The sequence below is a fragment of the Lissotriton helveticus genome, chromosome 4_1 (assembly GCF_964261635.1).
Source record: "Lissotriton helveticus chromosome 4_1, aLisHel1.1, whole genome shotgun sequence".
Classification (NCBI taxonomy): Eukaryota; Metazoa; Chordata; class Amphibia; order Caudata; family Salamandridae; genus Lissotriton; species Lissotriton helveticus.
The window spans coordinates 516159807-516184931 of record NC_136063.1 but is presented as its reverse complement, the minus strand read 5'-3'; the positions used below and the strand labels follow the sequence as shown (position 1 = coordinate 516184931).

At 44.4% G+C, this 25125-nt stretch overlaps 1 protein-coding gene across 1 annotated transcript in view; it reads left to right on the top strand.

The window, feature by feature from the left end:
* Positions 1–350: 350 nt before the first annotated feature.
* The window catches only part of STMN2 (stathmin 2), a 175886-nt gene continuing 151111 nt past the window's right edge, over positions 351–25125 (top strand). The window contains exon 1 of the mRNA XM_078687115.1: positions 351–471. Coding sequence (XP_078543241.1) covers positions 453–471 — 19 coding nt within the window. The 5' untranslated portion in view covers positions 351–452. The remainder of the gene's footprint in view (positions 472–25125) is intronic.

The following is a 25125-nucleotide window of genomic DNA, read 5'->3' as shown; positions in this document are numbered from 1 at the left end:
AACATGCGATCGGGAGGGGCTCGTGTGCACGGGGTTCATGCGCCAGGAGTCCCTTTCAGTCTCTTTAGGAGCTGTATGCTATTTGGGTCTATTTGGGAGCTATTGCCATTTCACACGGCATGTACCACTGAAGGCAGGGGAGGAGGTTATTGCAGCAAAGATGCCGGTCTCGCACGGCTCCCCTACAGACTGCCCCACCCCCCCCCTCTGGTGGCGGGGCGGGGAGGGCTCAGCTCTGCAGGCTTTGTGGGGGCCATCTAGGGAGCTCCGCAGCCAATCTACGCCGGCGGAGCCACTCTGATTATTCACGGCCACCGCCCCTTCCCCTTCCTCCTGCACAGCCCCGCTCTGCTGACTCAGTGCCTTAGTCAGTCGCCCACCTCTCTCTCTCTGCCTCCACTGCCGCGCCCGGACCCCTCGTCTCCTCCAGCTCCAGCACCACACAGCTCACCATGGCGAAGACAGCAATGGGTAAGAGTGAGCCTCTCGTCTCATCCTGAGGGACCAGACCAGCCTGACCGGAGCAGCGGGGGCCCGGTGCACGTTCAACGTTAACACCCGCGGAGCCGCAGCCCGGCCCCTGCTGGAGCTCCGGCACTGCGGCTTCTGCTAGGCTGGCGCTATATAGCTCCTTCGTGCAGGCATAGAACAGTATGCAGCCGTCCAGCTTTCCCACCACCGTCTGCTTTAGACTGATCCCTCCTGACTCCCTTTCTCACTCTCCCTCCCTCGCGGCGGTACCTGGGTTGAGACACTGCAGTAAATGCGCCCTGGCTCTACCGTGTCCGAAGATGGACACGCCCGGGCTCCCACTTTGGAGAACCTCGTTTATCTCTCTTGGAAAAGTAACAGGGATTGGTCTTTCGCCATCTTATGCGCTTCAGCCAGTTCGAGCGGTGATAGTTTTATTTCTGCTGTTTCGTGTGGAAATCCCTTCGGTCCACGGTCTGTTGCGGTGCCGTGTCTGTCGGGCACCTGCAGGGCTGTGTACACTGAAGGCAGCACAATTCAGCGACCCCACCCAGATGGCTTCAGCACGTCCCCCCAGGGAAGGGAGTGTTCACACACGTATTAATACCCAGGGCATGCTTGTTATGCAAAACGTAATGGCCATATAGCTGCAGGTTTGTGTTTGTGCGTCACCATAAGACTGCAAAATGAATGTGTATGGTCCCAGATATAACAGTGCAACACCGGTTAATTATTCACTTAACCTCGTGCTTTGATTCACGACTGCTCTCATTTGCTGAACAGCCTGTTTCCACGTAACGTGGATGCGAGGTGCGTTCCCCGTGTGTGCACGTCTACACTATCCTGCTGGTGGATGGAGGCTTTCTTTTTATGTTATTTAAGTCCGCAGAAGAAGGGATACTTTTTCTTTGGGGTTTCTTTTCAGTGGCGTTGTCTGGCAATGAGCAGAGCAGCACAAGCAATGGTAAAATGCGCGCTCTCCTTTCAGCACCACGCCCTCTACCGCATACAGCAGTGCGCCTGCTGTGTGCATTGCTCGATATGTTTGCCACAGATTTGTTGCTCAGATAAATATCGGTGTTGTGTGGGTTGGTCTATGGTGTCTGTGTGCCTTCAGGAGTACCAAATGTGTATCTATTTTGTGAGAATGTGTGTAAGCACCTCAAGTGAATCGGTGTGTGTGTCGCTGTGTCTCTTTTCATATGTGTGTCGGTGTAGCTTTCCGGGAGCGTTCAGTGTCAATGCTTGCAGTGCTGTTTGAGTTGCCTTTGTGTGTGTTTCCTCGTATACTGCAGTGGGGGTGCGTGTAGTCTTGCCTTTAGAGCTGTCTTCCTTTATTCTACTTCTTGTGTGTCTGGCTAGCTGGGTGGATTGAAGTGGAGTGTGTTGGCTTTATGTGTCTGTCGTTGTAGGTCTCCGTGCGTTCCGCAGTGGCGAGTGCAATACTGGCCGTAGGGCTGGGCCGGCGGTGATGGCGGCGTCTCACTGAAGTGCTCGAGAAGTGTCACTGAGACATGCACGGTACCCTTGTGGCTAGTGACAATCACCAGCTGATGCGATCTCTCAGATGGTGTATGAGTGGTCTTTTCTGCCGGTTGCTGTGTCGGCCCCAGAACCAAAATGGAAAATGGTCTTTGCCCTGGGGCAGGGCGGAGACGGTAGTCAACAGGTCGTTTACATTTGTGAGCATAGCCATTTTTATCTTTTTATTTTGAAGAAATTGCTGATTTTGATGTGTGTGATGAGGTTATCTTTAATAAACAGCGCATGTCGGCACATAAGGTTCCAGTGACCCTATAACATGGCTCTGTCAAATGAGAGGATGAAAACATATATTTGAGAGAATGTGTGGCATTGTATTTGACACCACACTCTCTAGCTGTGAACAATAGGCCCCTAGTATCCGTTTCTGGCACTTTCTCATTCGCAAGCCCTATGTGTATTTGGTAATAACACACATATGCACGCCAAACAGCTGTAACGCATAGGGCGTACATTCATTTACATTAACATGGCATGTAACACATTTTTGCTTGAATTTAGAGAAGAGGCCATAGGTTGCGCGTGCACGTCACAAAAAGGAAGGGCGGAAGCCAGACCGAGCGAAACCATGCGGGAGCGAGAAGGGCACGGAGAAAGAACTAATAAAGAGAGCAGGGAATGACGGAGGGGGTGCAGACAGGGAAACACACCGCGAAAGAGAACAACTAAGAGAAAGAGACACAAGGAGAAAGAGCCACAGAGAGAATAGAGAAACAAAAGAGATGCGCAAAGAGACGGTGGTCCCTACAGAAAGATAATACATGACTATTTCTTGGCATTATTTGTTGCATGACAGAAGAGCTCAACTCCTTAGGGCGCGCCCCCCACCTCGGATGGGCAGACATGGCCACGCCCTGCCTGGCAGTGAGTCCCCTGAGAGGAGGCCAAGAGGAGACAGCTGCTCATGCACATTTTCTCCTGAGAAGTGCACTCTGGGAGTCTGGCCAGCCCTGCAGTGCCGAGCACGCCGCCCGGCCCCTCCCCACTGCAGCACTCTGGTAATCAGTATTGATCATTGGTCGGCAGCCGGAGAAGGATGGCTACCGGAGGCAGGGTCCTGTCAGCGCCCGGCAAGGGCTCTTTGGGCCTGATTAATGACCGTGCACAGCGAGAGATAATCAGGGCGGCGCTCGGGACAGCAGAAGTGTGCCTGGATCGCCGTCTCTGAGCAGCATCCTTCGATCTGGCCATCGAGCTGCCCCGAGAGGCGGCCTAGACCCGCCAGGCGCCAATACACACCCTGGTGAGATGGGAGGCCTGGTCTGCATTCTTTCAAAGCCACACGTCTTTCTTAAACATGCCAACAACGTTTTCTTCAATTCAAATGTAAACATGTCTCACTCTTCCAAATCTGTACTTATTGCACAGTGATTTGCACAATAAGCAAATCCTATATTTGACTATATTTGCCGATGTACTTCTATGACACATTCCTTCATCTAGCTCCTGTCTTTCAAGCCAGCTCCTCGTCACTTCCTCAATTTCCTCCTCCGGTCTCCTTATTCACTTTCAGGCTAAATGTGATTTCTTTCACTTTATAGAGCGCCGCAGACAAAATGGCAGCTGGGTGTTGTGCTTGCAGCAGTAGCAGCATGGATTGTAGCTCTTAGGGGTTTCACAGCAGTGCCTAAAGATGGTGTGGAAGGGTTAGCAAGACTCCCTAAGGCCCAAGACGCATGTGCAAGAAAACAAACACGCACCATACTAATATTTTGAAAGAAATGAAGTAGAACGTGGTGTTCCTTTAGCTTTTTCTATTAGCCAGCTTTGTACAGAGTTGTGCGCAGTTTTGCATACACAAATCTCTTTCATGCCACACAAGGCCTTAACGTTTTTTGTTGTGCAACATTTGGTGAGAGCACAATTTAACTCGTAACATTGCCAACGAGTTCTGCTGCTTTACATTTCACAACTATTTTAGGGTTTACGAGAAACATAACCGTCCTAATGTATGACTGCCTAGCCAAGCCTCCATATTTTCTCAGAACATCCTATCACCAATGAGTTTATTCCTCAGCCCCTGCATTTCAAATGTGTGACTGCACGTTTTCCCCTGAAGCATGATACATTTGGATACTTAATAAAAATAACTTTATGGAAAAAGTTACCAACGTCTGGCAATTAATTGAAAAACGAGATGTGGAAAGTAATTGAAAACAAAAGAGTGAATACAGATACATGCAATTTAAATTCGTAAGTTTAATGTGAACAAGGAAATTTGGCAGTGGACTTAGACCTAGGTGCAATTTCAGAGTATTATAATGGAGCAGAGGTCGGATACAATAATGAGGTTTTCCCCGCCAAAGTTTGTACCTTTAGATTTGTTTCCCCAACTGCTTGAAAAGCTTTTTTTGGTGAATCCTGCATCCCCAAGCTCCTCAGGGCAGTCAGGTTTTAAAGTCTTTATTTCGATTTTTATCAAATCATAAAAGACAAAATAAAAAATACAAAAGAATATAACCAATTCGATTACAATAAAAGAAAAACAGGAACAAAACATTTCATAACAAGTAGATAAAACAGGATTAAATTTCAATTGATAAAGAAAGAGACCTGAATATTTTATATAAGAATAAAAATCATTGCATAAAAAGGTCAACATCACAATTCAAAATTGCGGACAAAGGACACCGATAATGAGGCATAGTCGTAGAATGATTTAGCAGCTATATACTCAAACTAGACAGATTATGGCCAATTGCAAAATAACCTTTGTACTTGGCGCTAAGGCATGATGGTTTTTAGCCTTAGAAGCCAAGCCCATCCCAAATACTTTGCCAAAGTTACCACAAAGAGTTCAGAAGTATTAGTCCTGAGCACCCATATTGCTTCCATCACTGTTTTAAATGGCAGTTTTTTAAACAAAGGTTTTAACCATTTCTTTCGGGGTGCTCCGTACCTTGGGCAGGCAAAAAGGAAGTGACCTTCTGATTCTATATGGCCTGGGCAGCATGTACAATAGGGCGATATCCCTGTGGACCGTTTATTCAGGAAGATGTTTAAGGGCAAAGCGCCCACTCTAAACTGGTGGTACAGCTTCTTATCTAACGGTCGAGATATAACATCCCAATATGGCTCTCTCAATGGGTCTAATTTGAATGTTAAAAACCTGCCTGTAAGGCCATTTTTGTTGGACAGCAGGACTCTTTTTAGGCGGATAGTGGCCCAGTATAATGATTTAAATTCGTCTTTGGGTGGGAAAACATTTGATTGTGGGGATGTCCAGAGGTGTTCCAAACCCATATCTTTAAGAATGGATTTGACAGCAGAGAGCCATGGTATTTTCCCTGAACCCCTAATAGACCTGACTTCCGACAGTGCATCTGCAAAGAGGGATAGGTCTGGGGATGTCCATATCCGTCTCCACAATGCCACTAACCTAAATCTTGCCATCTCGTTAATAGGTGGGGAACCAAGGTCCAAACAGAGGGGAAACAAGGGTGTAGACTGTGGGAGGCCCACCAAATTTCGAAGGAATCTACATTGGATTTTGAACAGATTAGACAAGTCCATGTGGCCCCATAGATCCGCGCCATATAAAATGGCTGTAGAGATTTTAACATCATAGATCTTAAGGCCGGTAGGACCCGTTTTGTAATTGATTCCTTCTGCTCTTTGACGAGACAACCAGTCAGCCTGGCAAGTTTAAGATGTTGCATATTAATCTGATCTTTCCATCTTAAGCGGCTATCAAGGGTAACCCCTAAATAGGTCATCGTATCCACCTGTTCAAGGTTTACTCCATTCAGCTTCACTGAACTCCGAACTAAACGGTTCTTTGTAAAAACCATAAATTTTGTTTTCCCCACGTTGATTACCAAATTATTGGTGGCACAAAACTCCTCGAAGCGGTCCAGAGCCTGCTGGAGTCCGCCACGTGTCTTCGAGAGGATTAGAGTGTCATCTGCGAAGACGAGTAACGGGAACCTCATCCCTGCCAACATTGGTGCGTCAGTAGGGGTATCCATGAAAAATTTAACAACTTGGTCGATAAAAAGGAGGAAGAGGGTAGGGGCCAGGACACACCCCTGGCGAACACCTCGGGTTACAGGGAATGTTTCCGTCACTTGTCCCTGACCCCCCCACCTCACCCTCGCAAAGTTGTCCTCATGGAATCTTACAATGAGGTCCAATAATTCCAGTGGGCACCCCAGACTTTTCAGCACACCCCATAGCCTATCCCTAGGCACCAGATCGAAGGCGGACTTCAGATCGATAAATGCAGCATAGATGGTGCCACCACCCAACCAAACCTCCTTCCAATAGATCAGGCAGAATCTAAAAACCTGATCTATGGTGCTCATTCCCGATCTGAAGCCCGCCTGCATGGGTGACAAGATATTCTCCATTTCGATCCATCCCTGGACCCGTCCCAGGACCATACGCGCCACTATCTTTTGAATCGAATCGATTAAACTGATAGGGCGGTAATTGCCTGGGATGGATTTATCACCCTTTTTGTAAATTGGGACAATCTCGGCCCCTTTCCAAGATCTAGGGACTATAGCTCCAAGGGCCAATGTGTTAGCTATCCTAGTAATATACGGCAGCCACAAGGTGGGATTAGATTTGAACAAATCAGCCGGGATCAGATCCATACCGGGGGCTTTACCTCGGAGAGTCAGTGCCAATGCCAGCTCGGCCTCGGCAACCGTAAAGGTGAGTTTTTCACTTTGTGGGGTCAGCATGGGTACATTGCCTAAGCGATTTATAGTCTCATCATTGCCACCTTTAAATTGGGCCGAATAAAATAAAACCCAATCCTCAAGTGGTACATTATTTCCCGGGGTAGAAGAATCTGTATTTTTGCCCCATTTAACCAAATCCCAAAACCTTTTCTGATTGTTGGTGGTGGAGGCCTCCAGGAGGTCTGACCAGAATTCATCCTCCCACTCCCGTTTAGCTTTACTGAGGTTTTTTTTTATAGTAAAGTCTAGCAGCTCTCACTCCAACCATGTTCCGAGATTTTATGGCAGAAATGAGAGCTGTATGTGCCTCTCTACATTCCTTGTTATACCATTTTTGGGGCAAACAATTACTTCTAATAGCAACATTCCCACATGGTTTGGATAACAGGGTCTTTACATTTTCAAAGCAATTAATATGAACACCCATCACACTATTGGCTGCTTCAGTATCCACCCCCGGCATATCTATTTGCAACATTTCATTAAGTGCATTCTCAACTACGACATTAATATTGTTTAGTAAACACTCATCTTCCATAACCCGTGACCACTTCAATCTCCTCCTGTCGTTGGTAAGTTGAACGTCCCCTGTATAAGTAGCAGATGGTTCCTCGTGTCTGTTTAGATCCGGTATCTTCAACAATAAGGACAGTGGATTGTGATCGCTTTCCGGGCGCTCTAATACTGCCATGTCAATTAGCAAAGCCCAATGTTCCATGTCCAGTAAAATATAGTCAATGCGGCTCTGCCTCTGGCCATTATCGAAAGTACAATTTCCCTTCACATCCGAGGCAGAGCAGCCATTACATGCACGGAACCCATTTTGTAAACAAAAAGCCATCCAAGACACTGCAGCCTCTGTTACTTTAGCCTTCTTCTCCACTTGTAAGTCTGGGATACCCCATACAGCATCATCTTCCATAGTCCATGTATCTCCCATATCTAACACTGGTTCTATAGTACAATTTAGATCGCCAGCAAGAATGGTAGTAATGCCTCCGTCCATTTTCATTATCATATGATCAACAAGGTTCAACAGGGGTGGGCTTCGACCGCCAGACAAGCCTCTAGCATAGATATTAACAATGTTCATAATTTGCTTGCTCCCTTTGTTTATTATAATAGCGAGGAGATCTTGACTCTCCACCGGGAACTCCATTGGATAGAGGCCCAGGGATTGTTTTACCCAGATCAGCAAGCCTCCTGCAGCCCGCCCTTTGCCTCCTTTGATTGCGGGTTTAAAAAAATTAATGTAACCCAACTTATGGACAGGCTCAGTTGCCCATGTTTCCTGCAACAGGATGATATCGTAGTTGTCCATAAAGTTTGACCAATCCGTAGACGCAAGGCGCGCCTTAATACCCGCTATGTTCCAGGACAAAATTTTCAGATGATCTTTCAGGTTATCTGGCAACAGAGGGTGTAGGGGCTGGACAGATCCATGAGACGCCCCTGTATTGACATTAACCAGTAGGTTCTTAACACACTCTGCTGGGGCTTTAATTTTTTTTATTTTATTGTCGATCAAAGACCCCTGGATAGCAAGATATGGTCGAGGGCTGTTTGACACTAATGTTTGGCCTCCTTCCCCATCTACTCGATTGGTTAATTGAGTTGGGCACACCATATTATGATCAATGGGTTCTAGGGCTGTCACACTACCAATCAGAGACTCACTAGAAGAATCGTTGAGTCAATCTATAGCTTCTAGTCCAGAAAGGGGACCAAAACGATTAAAAAGAAAGGGGCGCTGGCAGTCAAGCGGGGTTAATGCCAGGGGATGTCTTACAGCAGGACCTTTACGAAACAAAGGGTAAGATTGAAAGGGTATTTGCCTGCGCGGGTAAAAATAAGATAAAGCTAGTGTTTGTACATCCCCCTGCCTTGCAGACCTGGGTTCTCGTTTAATGGCATCTACCACCCATGAGTCTTTGAGCGAAATAAGGATGCAGTCTCCTTCCAAGTCTTTTGCCTCCGGCCCAACCCAATCTACTCTCCTCACATACAATATCTCCGTGGGGGTGGAGGGGGGTAGCGGGCGATTTTTGTTCAGCCAAAAAGTGACTTTATTAAAAAGGTCACCATAAGATTCCCTTGCACCCGGTTTTAATGGGGCTACGCCGGTCAAAACGATGGTATGTAAGGCTGCTTCAGGTGGAAGATCAACACTGGGAATATTTGGTCTTTTACGCCCCCTCTCCCTATGATTGGAAGAAGCAGTGCGTTGGGCTCTTGAGTTACTTGGAGAAGGGAGATTTAAATTAGGTTGTATAGGGGGACCCATAGTTTGACGCCCACCAATGTTTTGTTTAGCCACTGATTTTGATTGGGGCTTTAATACCTGAGTTTGAGAACTAGCTCCTAAAGAGTTGACAGAGGTGGTATTGATTGTTTGACCCCCTTTAAATGCGGTGTTATTCATTCCTATGGTTTTATTGGGGGCATTTTTACCCTTATCCATATTGTTGTTGTTGCTGGGAACCTTGCTGGGTGCTGGTGCAATAATAGCACCCGTATTATTTGAACCAGATAATGCTTGAAGCATCGTATGGTTTGAATGAATCAAATCCACCATACTATCGATTTTAGTGGTCATAAGCCTGGTCCGCTCAAGGACTGGTATGAGTAATGTTTTAAACATGGCCTTCATTTTTGCCAGCAAAACCTCATCGCTATTGAGGCACATGGGACAGGTGGTTGAGGAGCCCAAAGCCAAAAGGGTGGGGCATAGCATGTTGTTGTGCACAGAGGGTTTTAACGGGTTTGGGTGAGGCTCGGGCCCTTGACACCATTCCCCTTGAACTTTATTTACTTCATTAGTGTTTTGGTTTTTTTCCCCTGACATTCTAGAATCCCGTTTTCTCTTTTTAGTATTAGGGCCAGAGTTAGATATAGGGGGATAAACATTTTCAACAGATTTAGACATGTTGGACTGGTTGAGGGGTGGAGTGCCAGTAAGCTGGCTAAAATCCTGCTCCTCGCTGATCAACGAGTCATTATCCTCCACCCCGTCCTCCTGTGTATCTTTGGAAGTGTTTATACTATTCATTTCTTCCCTTATTTTATCCCTAGTTTGGCTGTCCCCAATATTTTCTAAATGGACTATTGCGTCCGTAGAGGTGGTATGGACACAATTGAAGGCAGCATGGGGTGCAGAGGGTGGAGGGGAGATAGATGTAGCTAAGGCCCCCAATGAGGATCGCTTCCCATTGATTAGGTCTATTGACAATCTTTTCTCAACCATAGCAATTTCCTTTTCTAAGATACCAGTAGCCCGTGTTATAAAAGCGTCCAAGGGACCAGAAACGACGCCATTAGATGTATTAATTTGGACAGCACGTTCCTTCCCTGATCTTAACGGCATTTTCTGTGGTCTTCTTGGCGTCCAGGGGGGGTGGGCCTAGGCGGGACTCTGCCGTACTCGAACGGCCTCAAACGGCCCGCTCTTTGCCCGGTCTTCGCCCCGGTCGCTCCCGCGCGCTCCCGCGCAGCGTAGGAGCTCTGTATTTGTAAGACAAAGGGCCAATGAGCTAGGTTGAGGGGCAGTCATTTGGGAACCAGATTGCTCACCAGAAAAGTCTCCCGTAGTGTCTAGTCCTTTTCAGTAAGCTGGCCCCTTTTGGAGTCACAAGTCCTTCTGCTTGCTGTGTCCCTGAAGCAGGTAAGCAGGTGGCTAATCACTTGACTATTGGAGAGCCGTTCTAGTCCCTGGGTGCCAGCAGAATTTAGGAATCCTTAAATAATGAGTCATTGTGTTAGTCCTCTTCTTCTAGAAGTGATCAGAAGTCAGGATTCTTCTTCCAGCAGGGCCTTTTTCTTCAAATGGAGTCTTAGGAAGTTCATAAAGGTTCCGACAAGGTGGTGGTTGAGGTGCCAGATTTATTGTGTGCGCTAGCCACTGACAGTTGAAAATTCCGCCACCCAATCCCATTTGCAGCACTTCCCCTTTTCCTTACTGTAAAATGACCTAGGATGTTCTGTTTCAACATGGAAAGCGCCAGCTGCCACCAGACAGGACCATCTTCATCTTGTTGGCCACTCTCATGCCTGACAAGGACAAAACTGGATCCCTCCCACTGTGAGAGGAGGCTGACTGCCTAGGGGGTTCTTTGGATGAAAAGAAGAATTCTCCCATTGCATCGCCAAGTCAAAAGAGGTTGTACTAAAGCTGACAGTAGAAAATTGGGTTGTTGGTGAGGGGGTGATGAACCCTTCTCAAGCAACAACCACAATCCATGTCAGGGTGAAGCACAAAAAGTCACAAAAAGTCACTAAATTAATCTGTGCTCAACCTTCTGGTAGCATGGCACAAAAGCAGTCAGGCTTAACTTAGAAGCAATGTGTAAATTATGAATGTAGCATTTAAACAGTAAAAAGTGAAAACACCACATAAAAAAAATCCCACACCAATTTAGAAAAATTGAGTGAATTGTAATACATTTTTTTACAGAAAAATGGCAAAAATTCAACCAGTAGAACCAGAGTTATGAATTTTTAAAGTTTAAAGTGGAAAATAGCACTTAAAAGATCAAAGCACCAACCGCGGACATCAAGTTGTACAACACTGAGGCAAAGTTGAAAGCTATGGCTGATCCTGATGAAGCACGGGTCAGATACATGAAGTTGAGTGGGCCCAGTTTCCCATAACCTTCAGACTTAGAAGGCATTTTATATTAAAATGTCTGAGGAGGAAAAGTTAAAGTTCAGCAGAGCAAGGCATCTGACGGTATCAGAGGAGAATCTGTCCTCATCATCGGGCTGCAGCTGGAAAAAGTCGCAGTGAAGATTCCTTTATTTGAACTCAGTCCCTTTTTGGAAGTTGAAAATTTCCAGCGGGACAAAGTTGCAGGCTGAAGCCAACAAGGGCTTAGCAAGGTCCAGATACCCCTTTTATAGGTCTTAGTCTCCAGTCGGTTCTCTTACCACTTTTTAGTGGAAAAGTGAATACGTCCCAAGTTTTGGTATTAGGCTGTTTTGACACCTTTAGCAACACTTTCAAGGGTTCAGGACTGGATGAGTACAACTTGGAGGGTAGGACTCACTTTCTGAAGGATTCAGGTACAGGGTTCAAGTTGTGTGAGCTTTTTGTGTTCTTGAAGCTCAGGAGACAAGCCAACTAGCCCTAGGAGTCACTCTGGTAGTCATGGGGTGAAGCAGCAAGGCAGCCCTCCAGCAACAGGGCCGTCCGTAAAAAATATAAGTCATGCCTCAAGCAGCAGAGCAGTCCTCTGAAGTGCAGGGCAGGCCTTTTGAATGTCCCCAGCAAGTCTAGGATCAAACTGAAGAGTGGGTGTGAAGGTCCTATATATATATATATATATATATATATATATATATATATATATATGCCTGATGCCAGCTTTAAAGTGGAAGACACTTCTAGAGTTTTTCCTCCACAGGTGGTTCTGGAATTTCCTTTCTCCTTGCCCAGACATCAGTGGGTTTGGGGTGACAATGATTAACGTTAAGTTCTTAGTGAATGTGCTGAGGCAGCTCCTTTGAAATGTAAGTGGGGCAGAGAACAGCTCCAGCCCTCCCATCCTGGCAGGATTACCCATCCTCCAACACCTTGTCCCCCTTTGTCACACTTTCTGGAAGGAATACACAAAGGAGATGATGGACGGAGTGCTAAAACTTTTCAGACGCTCACCCTCAGTGACAGATCTGGGTTGAATCCATCATCGATCTTTAAGTCACTTCGCCACCCCAGTTTAGACTCAGCCATATGCAAATCAGTCTTGGCCCTGTGCCTCATGGGAACAGTTCAGCCCGAACTGCCAGGCCAGGACCTCCCTGAACCGGAAAAAATCATCCTGGGACCGGTTTTGGGGTAAATGAACAATAATGCTAAATATACAAAATAACAGAACACCACTTATCTACCCCCTTTTTAAAAAAGAAATAAAAGAAAAGTAGAGTAGAGTAGGAAAAACCAAACTAGTCATAACATTTCTTGGGAATTCTTCTTATTCTGCAACTCCTTCGTACATTTTTAGCATCAACATTTGTAATCTGTAACTTTGAATTACCATTGCACTGTCTAATTTTGGCTAAACGGGACACATTCTGCCACTGTCCATTGCCAAGTTTAACAGCATGACGTTTAATTTCAACAATACAGCTAGGGTCCCTGAATTGAGACTTTCTTTTTGTAATAGCAACGGATCTTTGGGCCGAAAATACTCACTCACTGCAAACTTTGTCTCTTTTCTTTTCTTTAAAATTCTATTCTTTTCATATTTCTCATGATTAAAATGGCCACTGGTACATTTAGCCTTTCTGCATTCATGTGGTATATTACAATCACCTCCAAGTGCTCTTATTTTCCAAAATGGATTAAGAGAAGAAGTAGCTTTTCTTCCTCTCATAAAGTCAAATGATACCACACTAGAAACCAAATGGGGAGTAGTTGTATATGCCCAAACCACATCTCTGCTAGTTAAGGTGAGATTAATCTCATCTAGTTGCGCACTGTTCACCACGTGTTATCCAACACTTTAAATCATAATCAATATTAATACAATAACAAAATTGAACTTCAGTTATTTAATTCATATACTGATTCATTCTTAATCATCACAATGTTATGACCAGGTACAATCCAAATTCAATTAAACACATTATCTTGTAGTACTCAATTTTCTAACGAAAACCAACATATTAAGTTCATGTTGTAACCACACAAATTTCATAGCACTTAATTTTCATATTCATGCCCAATGCATTTCGGCACTACATTGTGCCTTCATCAGGGGCTGATCTGTAAAAATAGAAACAATGGAACAAGTAAGTGTGCGATGTTGATTATGTGTCATGGGGGTATATGTATTAAAAAGATGTTTTTCATACCTCTGATGGAAGTCAGTCTGTTTAGTGAACTGAAAAAATAATAAGGACCAGCGACATCACCACAGCCGTCTTAGAGTCTCTTTTCCCTTGACTGTACTTTGTATGCATTTAACCAACACCCCTAATTTTGTTAAAAATTCCTGCATACAGGACAAAGTAAATTGCACACCATTATCTGTCAACAATTCCTCCGGTACCCCTTTTCTGCTAAAAACGTCTTGCAAGAAATGAATGACAGTTTTGATGTTAGGCTTAGTGATACCTCTCACTTCCACTTACCTAGATAAGTGATCAACTAATACAATGAAATATCTCATACAATTGGGTAGAATATTAAAAGGACCAAGAAAATCACCAGCAACTCAATAGAAAGTTAATTCGCAACCTTTCAATAAGATTGCAACTCAGCCACCAAAGATTTCTCTTTGGGCTAACCCTTAACTACAAACTCCATGACTTGTTTCAAGATGGAATCATTAGTTAAAACATCTTGCCAGACCTCCATGTTGGGACAGATCATGGTATCATCCGCGTTGACATTAATACCTTCTTCAATGTACTCTTGCCCTTCTGAATTCAAATCTACAGTTTCAACTGGAATCCTGAATAAAAAATCTGCTTTAACGTTTTTGCCACCAGAAATATAATGCACTGAGAAATTAAATTCTAACAACTTAGTTGTCAACCTATAAAGTCTAGCTGTAGACATTTTAATTTTGAGACCTGAAAGAATGTCAACCAAAGGTTTATTGTCTGTTTGCAACCAAACTTTCCTTCGCTACACACATATGATTTAACATTTTCAACCCTCACACACAAGCCTGTATTTCCTTTTCAATTACAGAATATCTCAATTCCACATCTTTCATTCTCCTCGAAGCAAAACTCACAGTTACTTTTTTGTTGCAGATCACTGGAGATAACATACCATTAGGTGTTACAAAAGCCGTTAAATGGCGAGATTGCCTATTTAAAACTACCTGTTGGTACGCTGACCGCAAATCCAACTTCGAAAACCATGTGGACTAACCTACAGCTGTGATCAAATCATCAATACGTAGTAAAGGAAAGTTCTCCACCCAAATAGTCTTGTTGAGAGATCTTAAATCGATACATAAACGAAGTTCCCCAGACTTCTTCTTGGCTAAAACGATGGGAGACAACCACTGGGTAGCATCAACTTTTCAATAACACCATCACTTTGCATTTTTTTTAACATTGTTGTGAGTTCATTCCTTTTACTGTGTGGCACATTTCTAAGTTTGTGTTTCACAGGAGACACACCATCTTTAACCTTAATGTTATGAACTAAATCTTTGATGTTGCCAATTTTATCATGAAAAACCTTGTCAAATATTTGTTTCCATTGATTACAGTCAGAAACAGAATTCACTAGAGAAACAGGATTTTTCTGACCTGTTTTGATAATCATACCAAACTCCCTTTGGTGCCATCATCCTAACACATTAATACATTTGTAAGCTACATACACTTTGCCATGACTGGTTTTGTTTTAAAAAGTGATGTCTTCCCAAAAAAAGCCAGCCAAATCAATTCTGCTGCCTTTAAATGCAGTTGTAATAACATCAGGAGGTAGCAATACCATATGTGACCAAGATTGTTTGTATCTGTCTATTGAAGCAATAGTGATTCTGGCTCCAGAATCAATGTGTAAGGGGATATCAGACCTTTCAATTTTTATATGTACATAGGGATCCCCATATTTCCTTTCCATGTGTACATTGTTAATTTCTAAATATTCCACAGAAACCACAGAGAGCGCTAATTCTTCCACTCTTTTTTTTACTTTCTCTTGACCATCCGATATTACATGCTCTTAAATACTTCTAATTGAGAAACGCTTGCCACCCCTGCATACCTTTCCATAGTGACACATTTTCCTACACCCACAACACTCTTGAGCAACAGCTGGACAGTGTTTGTAATTAGATAAATGAGATGAGGAACCACATCTGAAACACTGCAAACCAGAATAATTATGTCCAGGTGCAATGCTTTTCCCACCTCTGGTGTTACCATCATCAAGTTGTTTTCCCTTCTTTTGCTAAACTTCTCTGATATTAGAGGCCTGTGAACTGTTACCAGAAAAATGAACACTTGCTACAGTTGTATTAGTAGTGTTAGATTCCAACTGTTTTGAATCCAATTCTAAGTGTTCAATACTTTTGGCTATATCAATGGATTCATTTAAGGATGGATTCTTGCATGATAATAACTTTTGCTGAATTTTCCTAGAATAACATCTACAAACTATTTGTTCTCTGATTAGTTGAGACGTAAAGTCCTCAAAGTCACAGTAACTGGCTAGTGCTTTCAAAGCAGTACCATAAGTATCAATGGATTCGTTTGAACCTGGAACACGAGTGAAAAATGTGTGTCTGTGCACCACCAAATTAACTTTACCCTCAAAATATGTGCTAAATTTTTTAACCGCCAATTGGTGTTCATCCATATCCCCACTGTCATGACCAGTATATACAGGTAAGGCGTCAAACATGTTCTGACCTTCTATGCCTAAATAGTAGTAAAGAATACTGCGTTCCTGTCAGGTTTAAATTTCAGACCATCAATTGCTCCCAGATATGTAATAAAAGTGCTAAACCATAACTGCCACTTTAAAGGTGGTTCACCAGGTTCTTGTAAAAAATGACTGGGAGGTGTTACAGTTTGCATGGTGGAACAACTAATAAAGAACAACAATAAAATTCCACAAACACTTTAGTGTAATCAATATGCTGATTAAAGCTGAGTTAGACTGAAAACCTTGTAAGGTGTGCCAATCACTGTGTTAGCACATGAGATTAAACTGAGATGAAGAAATAGCATTAAAATGTTACTATACTGGTATGTGGATCACCGAATCTGACTGCAAGAGAAAAGCAAGAGTAATACAAGGTTATCATGCTAGATGTCAGACGTGTTTGATGCGCATGTGTGGTGTCGGGGATGATGTATGAGAGCAGGTGTTCAAGTGAAGCAGGTTATGCGGAAGAATAAGGACCACCAGCAGCTCTCGTGAAGAAAGTTACCGGAGGGATCTCAGACGGCCAAATAAAGAATGATCTAACAAGCGTCGCTTGTACTGTGTGATGAAGCAGAGATGTTTCTATGCCAAATGACCGGAGCGATCTCCCACGGCCGAGAGAAACAGCGAAGAGCAGGCAGTGCGTAAGTCACAGAAAGCCGGGAGGCATTTCTATGGTGACAGAGCCGCAGAGCAGAAATCCAAATGATGCATGCAAGACTGGATAATTGAAGCTCGTGCAGGTAGGCTCGTGCAGATGTGTCATGTGCAGGTACGCTTGTGCAAACCTCGGGGGTTTAAAAGAATACAGTAACGGCCAGTACGGGTCTATTGTAAATAAAATAACACCCAAAAGCGTAAACATGAAAATGTTCATAGGCAGAAGCGTTGAGTAGGATGAATGGAAGTAGAGATGAAAATGTAGATCCCTGGGCAAGTAAACAAATAAAGAAAGAAAAATAACAACAGTGCCGTAATAATGTAGAATAACAGCTTGGATACAGAAAAACTTTTAGAGTTTGAGTCCTGATCTCATGCTTGTCACCAAATTGTAAAGATGAGGTCCTCAGCCACAGTAGCTTTTCCTTGAAGTTTATTGAAGTAAACAGCATATATGTCCAACGGGCCCAGAGGATAAGCACCAACTGAACACAGATGTTCCAATCCACTACCCACAACATTCTTATTACAGCAGAACACATATTAGAAGCACCAACAGAGTGCTTACCTTCTATACCATAAGATAAGCAATAGAGGAGCCCACAATGAATAAATAATAATGCTAGAAATACAAAGTAACAGAACGCCACACAACCCTTATCAGCCGGGCTAGCTTGAATCCAGTAAAAGACACACAATTGATGGACGGAATGCAGAACAAATCAAAACATTCTCCCCCAGTCAAAAGATCTGTGTTAAATCCATCATTCTTTTGCTCACCATGCCACGCCAGTTTAGACCTGCTCATATGCAAATCAGTCTGACCTTGTGCCTCATGGGAATAGTCCATACCAAACTGCCAAGTCAGGTCCTCCCTGGACCGGAAACAAGCATCGTAGGACCGGTTTCGGGGTTTCACCCCTCTCCAGTCAGGATAGCTTGAATCCAATAACACAGTGAGCCCGGGACCTATGTCTAGGCATACCCGGCGCACTTATGGCGAGAAAGCAAAAGACACACAACTGATGGATGGAATGCAGAACAAATCAAAACATTCTCCCCCAGTCAAAAGATCTGTGTTGCCCACTTAACTTGCCCTTTATAATATGTCTTAGCCCTGGCAGGGTCAAGACTGATTTGCATATGGCTGGGTCTGAAATGGGGTGACAAAGTGAGCTGAAGAACAATGATGGATTCAACTCAGATGTGTGACTGGGGTTGATTGTCTGAAAAGTTTCAGCACTCCATCCATCTTCTCTTTTGTTTGCTTTGTTCGCCTTAGGAATACATAAATGTCAACTGTCATGCTAATCATAGTCAGGTGACCGTGGACACAGGCTGTAGGCACCAAATGGTTAGGATAAGAAAATTGCAACTTTCAAAATGTGGCATTTTAAAAATTGTGACTTAAAATCCAACGTAATCATTAAAGAGGATTTTAAACGATAATTCTTTTGAGACCAAATATGAAACTTCTGTCTGTTCCCAAACTAAAATTGTCACTTGTTAAATATAATGGGTAACCCAGTGTTATCATATGGAAGGCCTCCTATTAGTAGAAAACAAATTTAGGAGTATTCAACACTAGGACATTAAAACTTAGAAGTACATGTCCAACGTTTTAAATATATTGCACCTTACCCTGTGGGCTGTTTTAGGGCCTACCTTAGGGGTGACTTATATGTACTAGAGAGGGAGGTTTAGGCCTGGCAAAAGGATTATTATGCTAGGTAAAAATGACAGTTTAAAACTGCACACAGGCTGCAATGGCAGGGCTAAGACATATTTTAAAGGGCAAGTTAAGTGGGCAACACAATAAGTGCTGCTGACCCACTGGTAGCATTTAATTTACATGCCTGGGTACATGTACCACTTTACTAGAGAATTATAAATACATTAAATGTTCCAATTGGGTGTAAGTCAGTTTTACAATGTGTAAATGAGGGATTTCAAGCACTTTAGTACTATTTAGCAGTGGTAAAGTGCAGAGTCCTAATTCCAACAAAAGCAAAATTCAGAAAACAGGAGGAGAGCAGGCAAAAAAGTTTGGCGGTGATCATGCAGAGAGGGCAAAGTCCAACATGACCCCGCCAAATTTCGGGGGGACTTATCAATACCATGACGGGCTTTTCTGCTTAGGTGATAAAACATGGACAAGAGCCCTCTAATGCAGAGGTCCTTGCCAGTTCGATGCCCCTCTGAACTCAATTGGATCCCTATGTCTATACTTTCCTGAGCCACTGAACTTACCCATGGAGGGCCCATCTCCTCATCTTTGGACCTCATCTGTGAATCACCTAACCTTAACTTGCTCACCGATGCATCCCAGTGGGCAGACAGTCCCACCATGGACAAAAAAGTGAGGGACCTGTTCCATCAATTGGATCATACGTCTGTCCTCAACCTAAGGAAAACTCCGCCCATAAGGACAGCAACCAACAGAGGCCACAGATAGCTGTAAGTATCAAGAGCCAGGCCCCAGGCAATCTACATCAGGTGGAGGCTCCAAGTGGGGGCCTTTACCAGGCCTCACTTCCAGCTTTTGGTGTGGCCAGGAGTTCCCAAACTGCTCTTGAGGGCTCCTTGACCCCTGAGGTATCTCAGAGTGGGGGCAACTCTTCTTCCACTTTCTCTTCCAGGGTGGGTACCCGAGACTTGCCAGTCAGCCCAGGGTCTGCATCCTCAGGCTGAACAGGGGTCAGGGGTGAGCCTTTCAACCCCCTAGCCTCCTCCTGGGCTTCTGTACCATCTGTATGGGAGTGGTATCTCCAGAAACATGAGCTTTCAGGGCACCCTGGAGCCCCCAGCTCTTCCAGTACTGGTGGCAACTCATTTTCCAAAAGTTAGTCAATGGGTATCTGGACTAACTATGTCCCCCTTCCGGGTCATCCCCCCCCCCCCATTCCAGGGACACAAGAGCCACAGGGTGGAAGAAGTCCTACTCATGGACCTGAGTCACCCTACACATATGTCCACTGTACTGATCTGGAGAAACCAGCCTTTCCACTACCATGGTCTGGCTGTCACTGGAATCCCCCAGTGCAGTGACAGGGATCACAGTTACTGTGACCTGGTGGAAGTTCTGACTTTCACCCTCAGGGATAACAAGCTCACCCTCTGAGTTTATCTCCTAACTGACGGAGATCGGCACATGTTCTAACACATGCACCTGTGGATTAATTGCCCCTAAGGCCATATTGCCCACCCCCTTAGATATCCCACTAGTGGGTGGACCATAGCACAGACAGTCTCCCCCTGTGTTGTCCTATCTCAGACTAATAAAAGCACCAAAACTGGAAATGGGGCTCCCTGTACAACTGCCCACCAGAACCTCAGCCATTTCTCAGAAGGAGTTTGGTAACATTCCCCCCTCCTTATTCTGGGACACATCTGTGTCACCATCGACCTCCCACTCACTCTGCTGAATGGAAACTGAACCCCCCTTCTTGGGGTCACTCCCAGGTACGTTCGTAGACACTCTGGTGCTAAACCAGAGGTATGCCTCCTTTGTAATCTCCCTGGAGTCAGTTAGCTTGCTGTCAATCAGGTGTTGGTGCAACTCTGTAAAACAAGTACTGAGTATGTACTGTCTCAAAAAATAAGATTATACAGCCGATTAAAATCACTTACTCTACCCAACCATTCAGAGCCTTACTGGATTAATCTAAGAAATACACAAAACACTGGTTTGGCAGTTTCTGTCTGTCCCTGAAATCTTATTCCATACTTCTCAGGGGTCAGCCTAAACTTAGCAGGTAAAATGGCTTTCCACTCCCCCAGCTCTAAAGTAAAAAGTGTATCCCTCCCCACTAGGGGCATGTGTTCCCACATGCTGGCTCCTTAATCCTCCACTTGGACCCTGTGCATCCTCGGATGTCTCAAATGCAGAAAACCATGTATCTATATCACCCCCACCACATGGCTGGGCACCAATTCGGGGGGGGGGGGCTGTCACCTCACCATGGGACACTGAATTGCTGCCACCATTACTGCTGGATTTAGCCTCAAGGTTCGGTTCCTTCAGACTCCTCTCATGAGCCATTCCTCTTTCTTTGAGGTACAGCTTCCTCTCCTGTAGGGCTCTGTCAGGCCTTCTTGTATCTGCAGCTTTCTGGGCAGTGGCCTCCTCCATTTTCAATATGATCATCTGCAGCCTGAACTCCCTTTCTACTTTCCTGTCCACCATCTCCTCAAAGAACACACCTTGGGAGGACCCATTGCTACCTGCAAGGGGCTCCATTTCTGCCACCAAGTTGTGAATCCTCCTCTTCAGGCTACTGTACCTCAGGGTCTGTGTCCAGGCCCTGCTCTTCCTCTAAGTCCACATCCTCCTCCTCAAAGTGGTCATCCTCTGGCTCCTCTGGGATGGACTGCAAACTCCTAACCTCTCTGGCATGGAGGGCTCCCTAGAGTTCCATCTTTGTGGCATTCCTCCCTGCATTCAGCCTCCTCTCTATGTAGAGTCTCTGCAGCTCAGGTTTGGGGAGGTCATACACCTTGATCAGCTCTATTTTTGTTTGTAGAAAAAAGGAGGAAAAGTAAACATATGTTTGAAAAAACTATCCCAAGAAAAAACTAAAGCGAATTAAAAAAAAGTTGGATTTGGTATCCAATTATTTTTGGGATTTGTAATGTTGCACAACAGGGTACTGCACAAACACAAGTTCAGGGTCCTACCACTAAGAACCAATGCAGGACATTTGATTTTTGGTTGAGGGGGGTTTGAACCGTTCTCAAGCAACAACCACAATTCCTCCCAGAGTGAACCACAAAATGTCATTAAATTAATCTATGCTTAACCTCTAGTAGATTGGCACAAAAGCAGTAAGGCTTAACTTAAAGGCAATGTGTGCAGTATTTATGCTGCACCTAAACAGTACTAGAGGGAAAACACCACACAAGAAAAATCCCACACCAATTAAACAAAAAAAGAGTACATTTAATAAAATATTTCAGACCAAAATGTCAAAAATCCAAATGATAGAACTGGAGTTATGAATTTTTAACATTTTTGGAAACAACTAGCACCCAAAAGATCAAAGTGTCAACTGCGAACATCTAGTCTCACAAGACCAGGGCAAAGTCGAAAGTTATGCCTACCGCATTGAGCGCTGGTTGTAATCAATAGGTGGATTGGGCCAGCTCTCCTCTTATCTTCAGATTTAGAATCATTTTTGAAGAAATATGTCTGAGAAGGTCAAATTTAGTGGGACAAGACAGCCGGCAGTGTCCGAGGAGGAGGTGTTGTCGTCAAGGAGCATCTTGACGATGTCACTGTGAAGATTTCTGCATTCAAACATAGCCTCCGTACTGGAAGTCAAATAAGCCCAGAGGAACAAAGAGGCAGGCAGCAGCCCATGAGGGTTCCACGAGGCCAGATACCTCATCTGTGAGTAGCCACTGAACTGGGTTTGCTGCTGTCGAGAAGAACGTAGCTGGAGCTACTGCACAATTGGGCCAACTCGCAATGTACCATGGGCGGATCATTAGACAGGCTGGTCCCGGTCTCCTCTCAGTTCTCTGAGCACTTTGTTTCTGAAAATCGACTAAGTTTTGGTTTTAGGCTGTTTGGGTACCTTTAGCACCACTTCCAAGGGCTTGAAACTGGATGGGCACTACTTGGAGGGTAGTACTCCCTTCAGACAGGATCTAGGTGTAGGGTTCAAGTTGTGGGAGCTTTTTGTATCTGTAGCTCAGAACAGGTGGCTAGCCAACTAGCCATTGAAGTCACTTTGGAAATCCTGGTTTCAAGCACCAAGGCAGTCTTCCAGCAGCAGGGCAGTCCTCCAAAGGTTTAAGGCAGGATTCTAGCTACAGGGAAGTCCTCTGTAGTACAAAGCTGGATTTAAGCAGCAAGGCAGTCCTCTTAAGTGCAGGACAGGCCTTCTGAGTGTCCTCAGCAGGTCCAGGAGTGAACTGAGGAGTCCTATTTTTATACCTGGTGGTACCTTTGAAGTGGAAGAAACCTCTAGAGTTTTCTGTTCACACATGGTTCTGGAAACCCTTTCCTCCTGTCCATGATCAAAGTGGTCTGGGGTGTCAAAAGACTAGCATGAAGTTCTTTGTGAGTGTGCTGAGGTTGCTCCTTTGAAATGTAAGTAGGGTAGGAAAACGCTACTCCCGTCCCATTCTGGGAATATGGCTCACCCTGTCAACACCTAGTACTCCTTTGTCTCACTGTCTTTGAGGAATTCATAAAGGCCAATTGTTATGTTAATCACCGTCAAGTGACACAGGACAGAGGCTGCAGACACCAAATGGTCAGGACAAGAAAATGCCACACTTACCAAAAGTGGCATTTTCAGAATTGTGACTTGGAATCCAACTTTACCATTAAAGAGAATTTTTAAATTACAATTCTTTAGAGACTAAACATGACATTTCTGCCTGTTTCCAAACAAAAGGTATCACATATCAAATGTAATAAGGTAACTCAATTTTATCCTATGGAAGAGGTAGGCCTCACAGTAGTGAAAAATAAATGTGAGAGTTTTTCACTACTGGGACATACAAAACCTAAAAGTACTTGACCAACTTTTTAAATACAATGCACCATGCCATGTGCCTGTTTTCGGGCTTACCTAAGAGGTAACTTATATGTATTATAAAGGGAGGTTAAGGCGTGGCTGGTCGAATTGGCAGTTTAAAACTGCACTACAGGCTGTCGTGTCAGGCCTGCGACATGTTATCAAAAAGCTACATTAGTGGATGGCACAATGAGTGCTGTAGGCCCACTTGTATAATTTAATTTACAGACCCTGGACTAGTGAATTTCAAGTAATTTTAATGTGCCAATAAGAAAGATGCCTACTGTACCATGAGTTCCATGGAGAGAGTGCAAGCACCTTACTACAAGTTAGCAGGAAATAGTGTGCAGAGTGCTAATGCCTAAAAAAATTGGTTCAGTAAAAGAAGGCAAAAAGCAAGAATCGACCCTGCAAAAAGTGCCCGGTCCAACAGGTACCATCTTGGAAATCAATATTCACATTCAGGCAGAGAAGGCACGCCCACAATGGCACCAAACTTAGCATCATTTAATCTCCTCCACTGTATGTACGCTCTTTATCCATTCTATTTACAAGATTTGTCAAATTCTGTGGGGTCCCACAAAGGAAACCTGCACCACATCCCTGAACAATATATTAAATATTAAATTGCATAAACAGTTACATGGTCTCTGCTAAGAATAGGACACATTACAATGCAAACTTTTACAGCGCATGCCTTTACAACATGGTTTTTACATCGCAACATCCATTATAATGCATGTTTTTACAACGCATGCCATCACAATGCATTTTTAGAAACTACACTTACAATGCATTCCATTACAATGCACACCATTACAACGCATACAATTACAACGCATAATACTTTTAGGGCGACTGTAGTGTAAGTGTTAGGGTAAAAATTACTATTCGCACTCCAGTGAGTTCAACAGTAGGGTAAGTGTTGGATAGTTTAGGGGTAAAGATTACTATTCTCACTCCAGTAAGTGCAACAGTAGGGTAAGTGTTGGATAGTTATAAGCTGGTAATAAGCTGTCTATGGAGGCTCAGGTTGCAAAAACGGTATCGTCCTGTTTCGCCCTGATTAGGTCCCTTCGCAAAATCATGCCATTTTTACCTTCCTCTGCCCGGGCCCTGGTGGCCAGATGTACAATTCTGAGTAGACTCGACTATTGCAATGCACTGTTGCTCGAGTCTCCCAGTTTTTTGCTTGATAGGCTCCAAAGAATTCAATCAGCGGCGGCCAGAATGGCCTTGGGGTGGACCAGAAGAACATCAGCATCCGCGGCCCTGGCCGAACTCCACTGGCTCCCCCTTAGACAGAGAATACGATTTAAGTCTCTCTGCCTTGTTTTTAAGGCCCTCCATGGGCTTGGACCCAGAATGCTGCAAGCTAAATTTGCATGGTATACCCCCGCTAGGGCACTGCGCTCCTCGTCAGCACGCCTGGTGAGAGTCCCTAGATTTAAAAAAGTCAGGGCAGGGGGAAGATCTTTTGGGGTGGCTGCGGCCAAACTGTGGAACAGTCTACCTTGGGAGATTAGGCAACTGGATAAACTTCTCCCGTTTAGAAAATCCGTGAAAACTTGCCTGTTCCCTAGGGTTTGAGTTGGCAGTTTTTTGCTGTCCCTCCGTTTCATGTCTTTGGAGCTCCAGCGCCAGGATGCCTGCAACGGCGATAGTGATCTCTATAAGTTCTATAAATAATATAATAAATAAATAGTGTAGGGGTAAAAATTACTATTTCCCATTACTTGCCTTATAACGCGCTGTAATGGTATACGTTGTAGCGGCATGCGTTGTAATGGCATGCGTTATAGTGACATGCGTTGTAATGGCTGCGTTGTAATGGCATGCGATG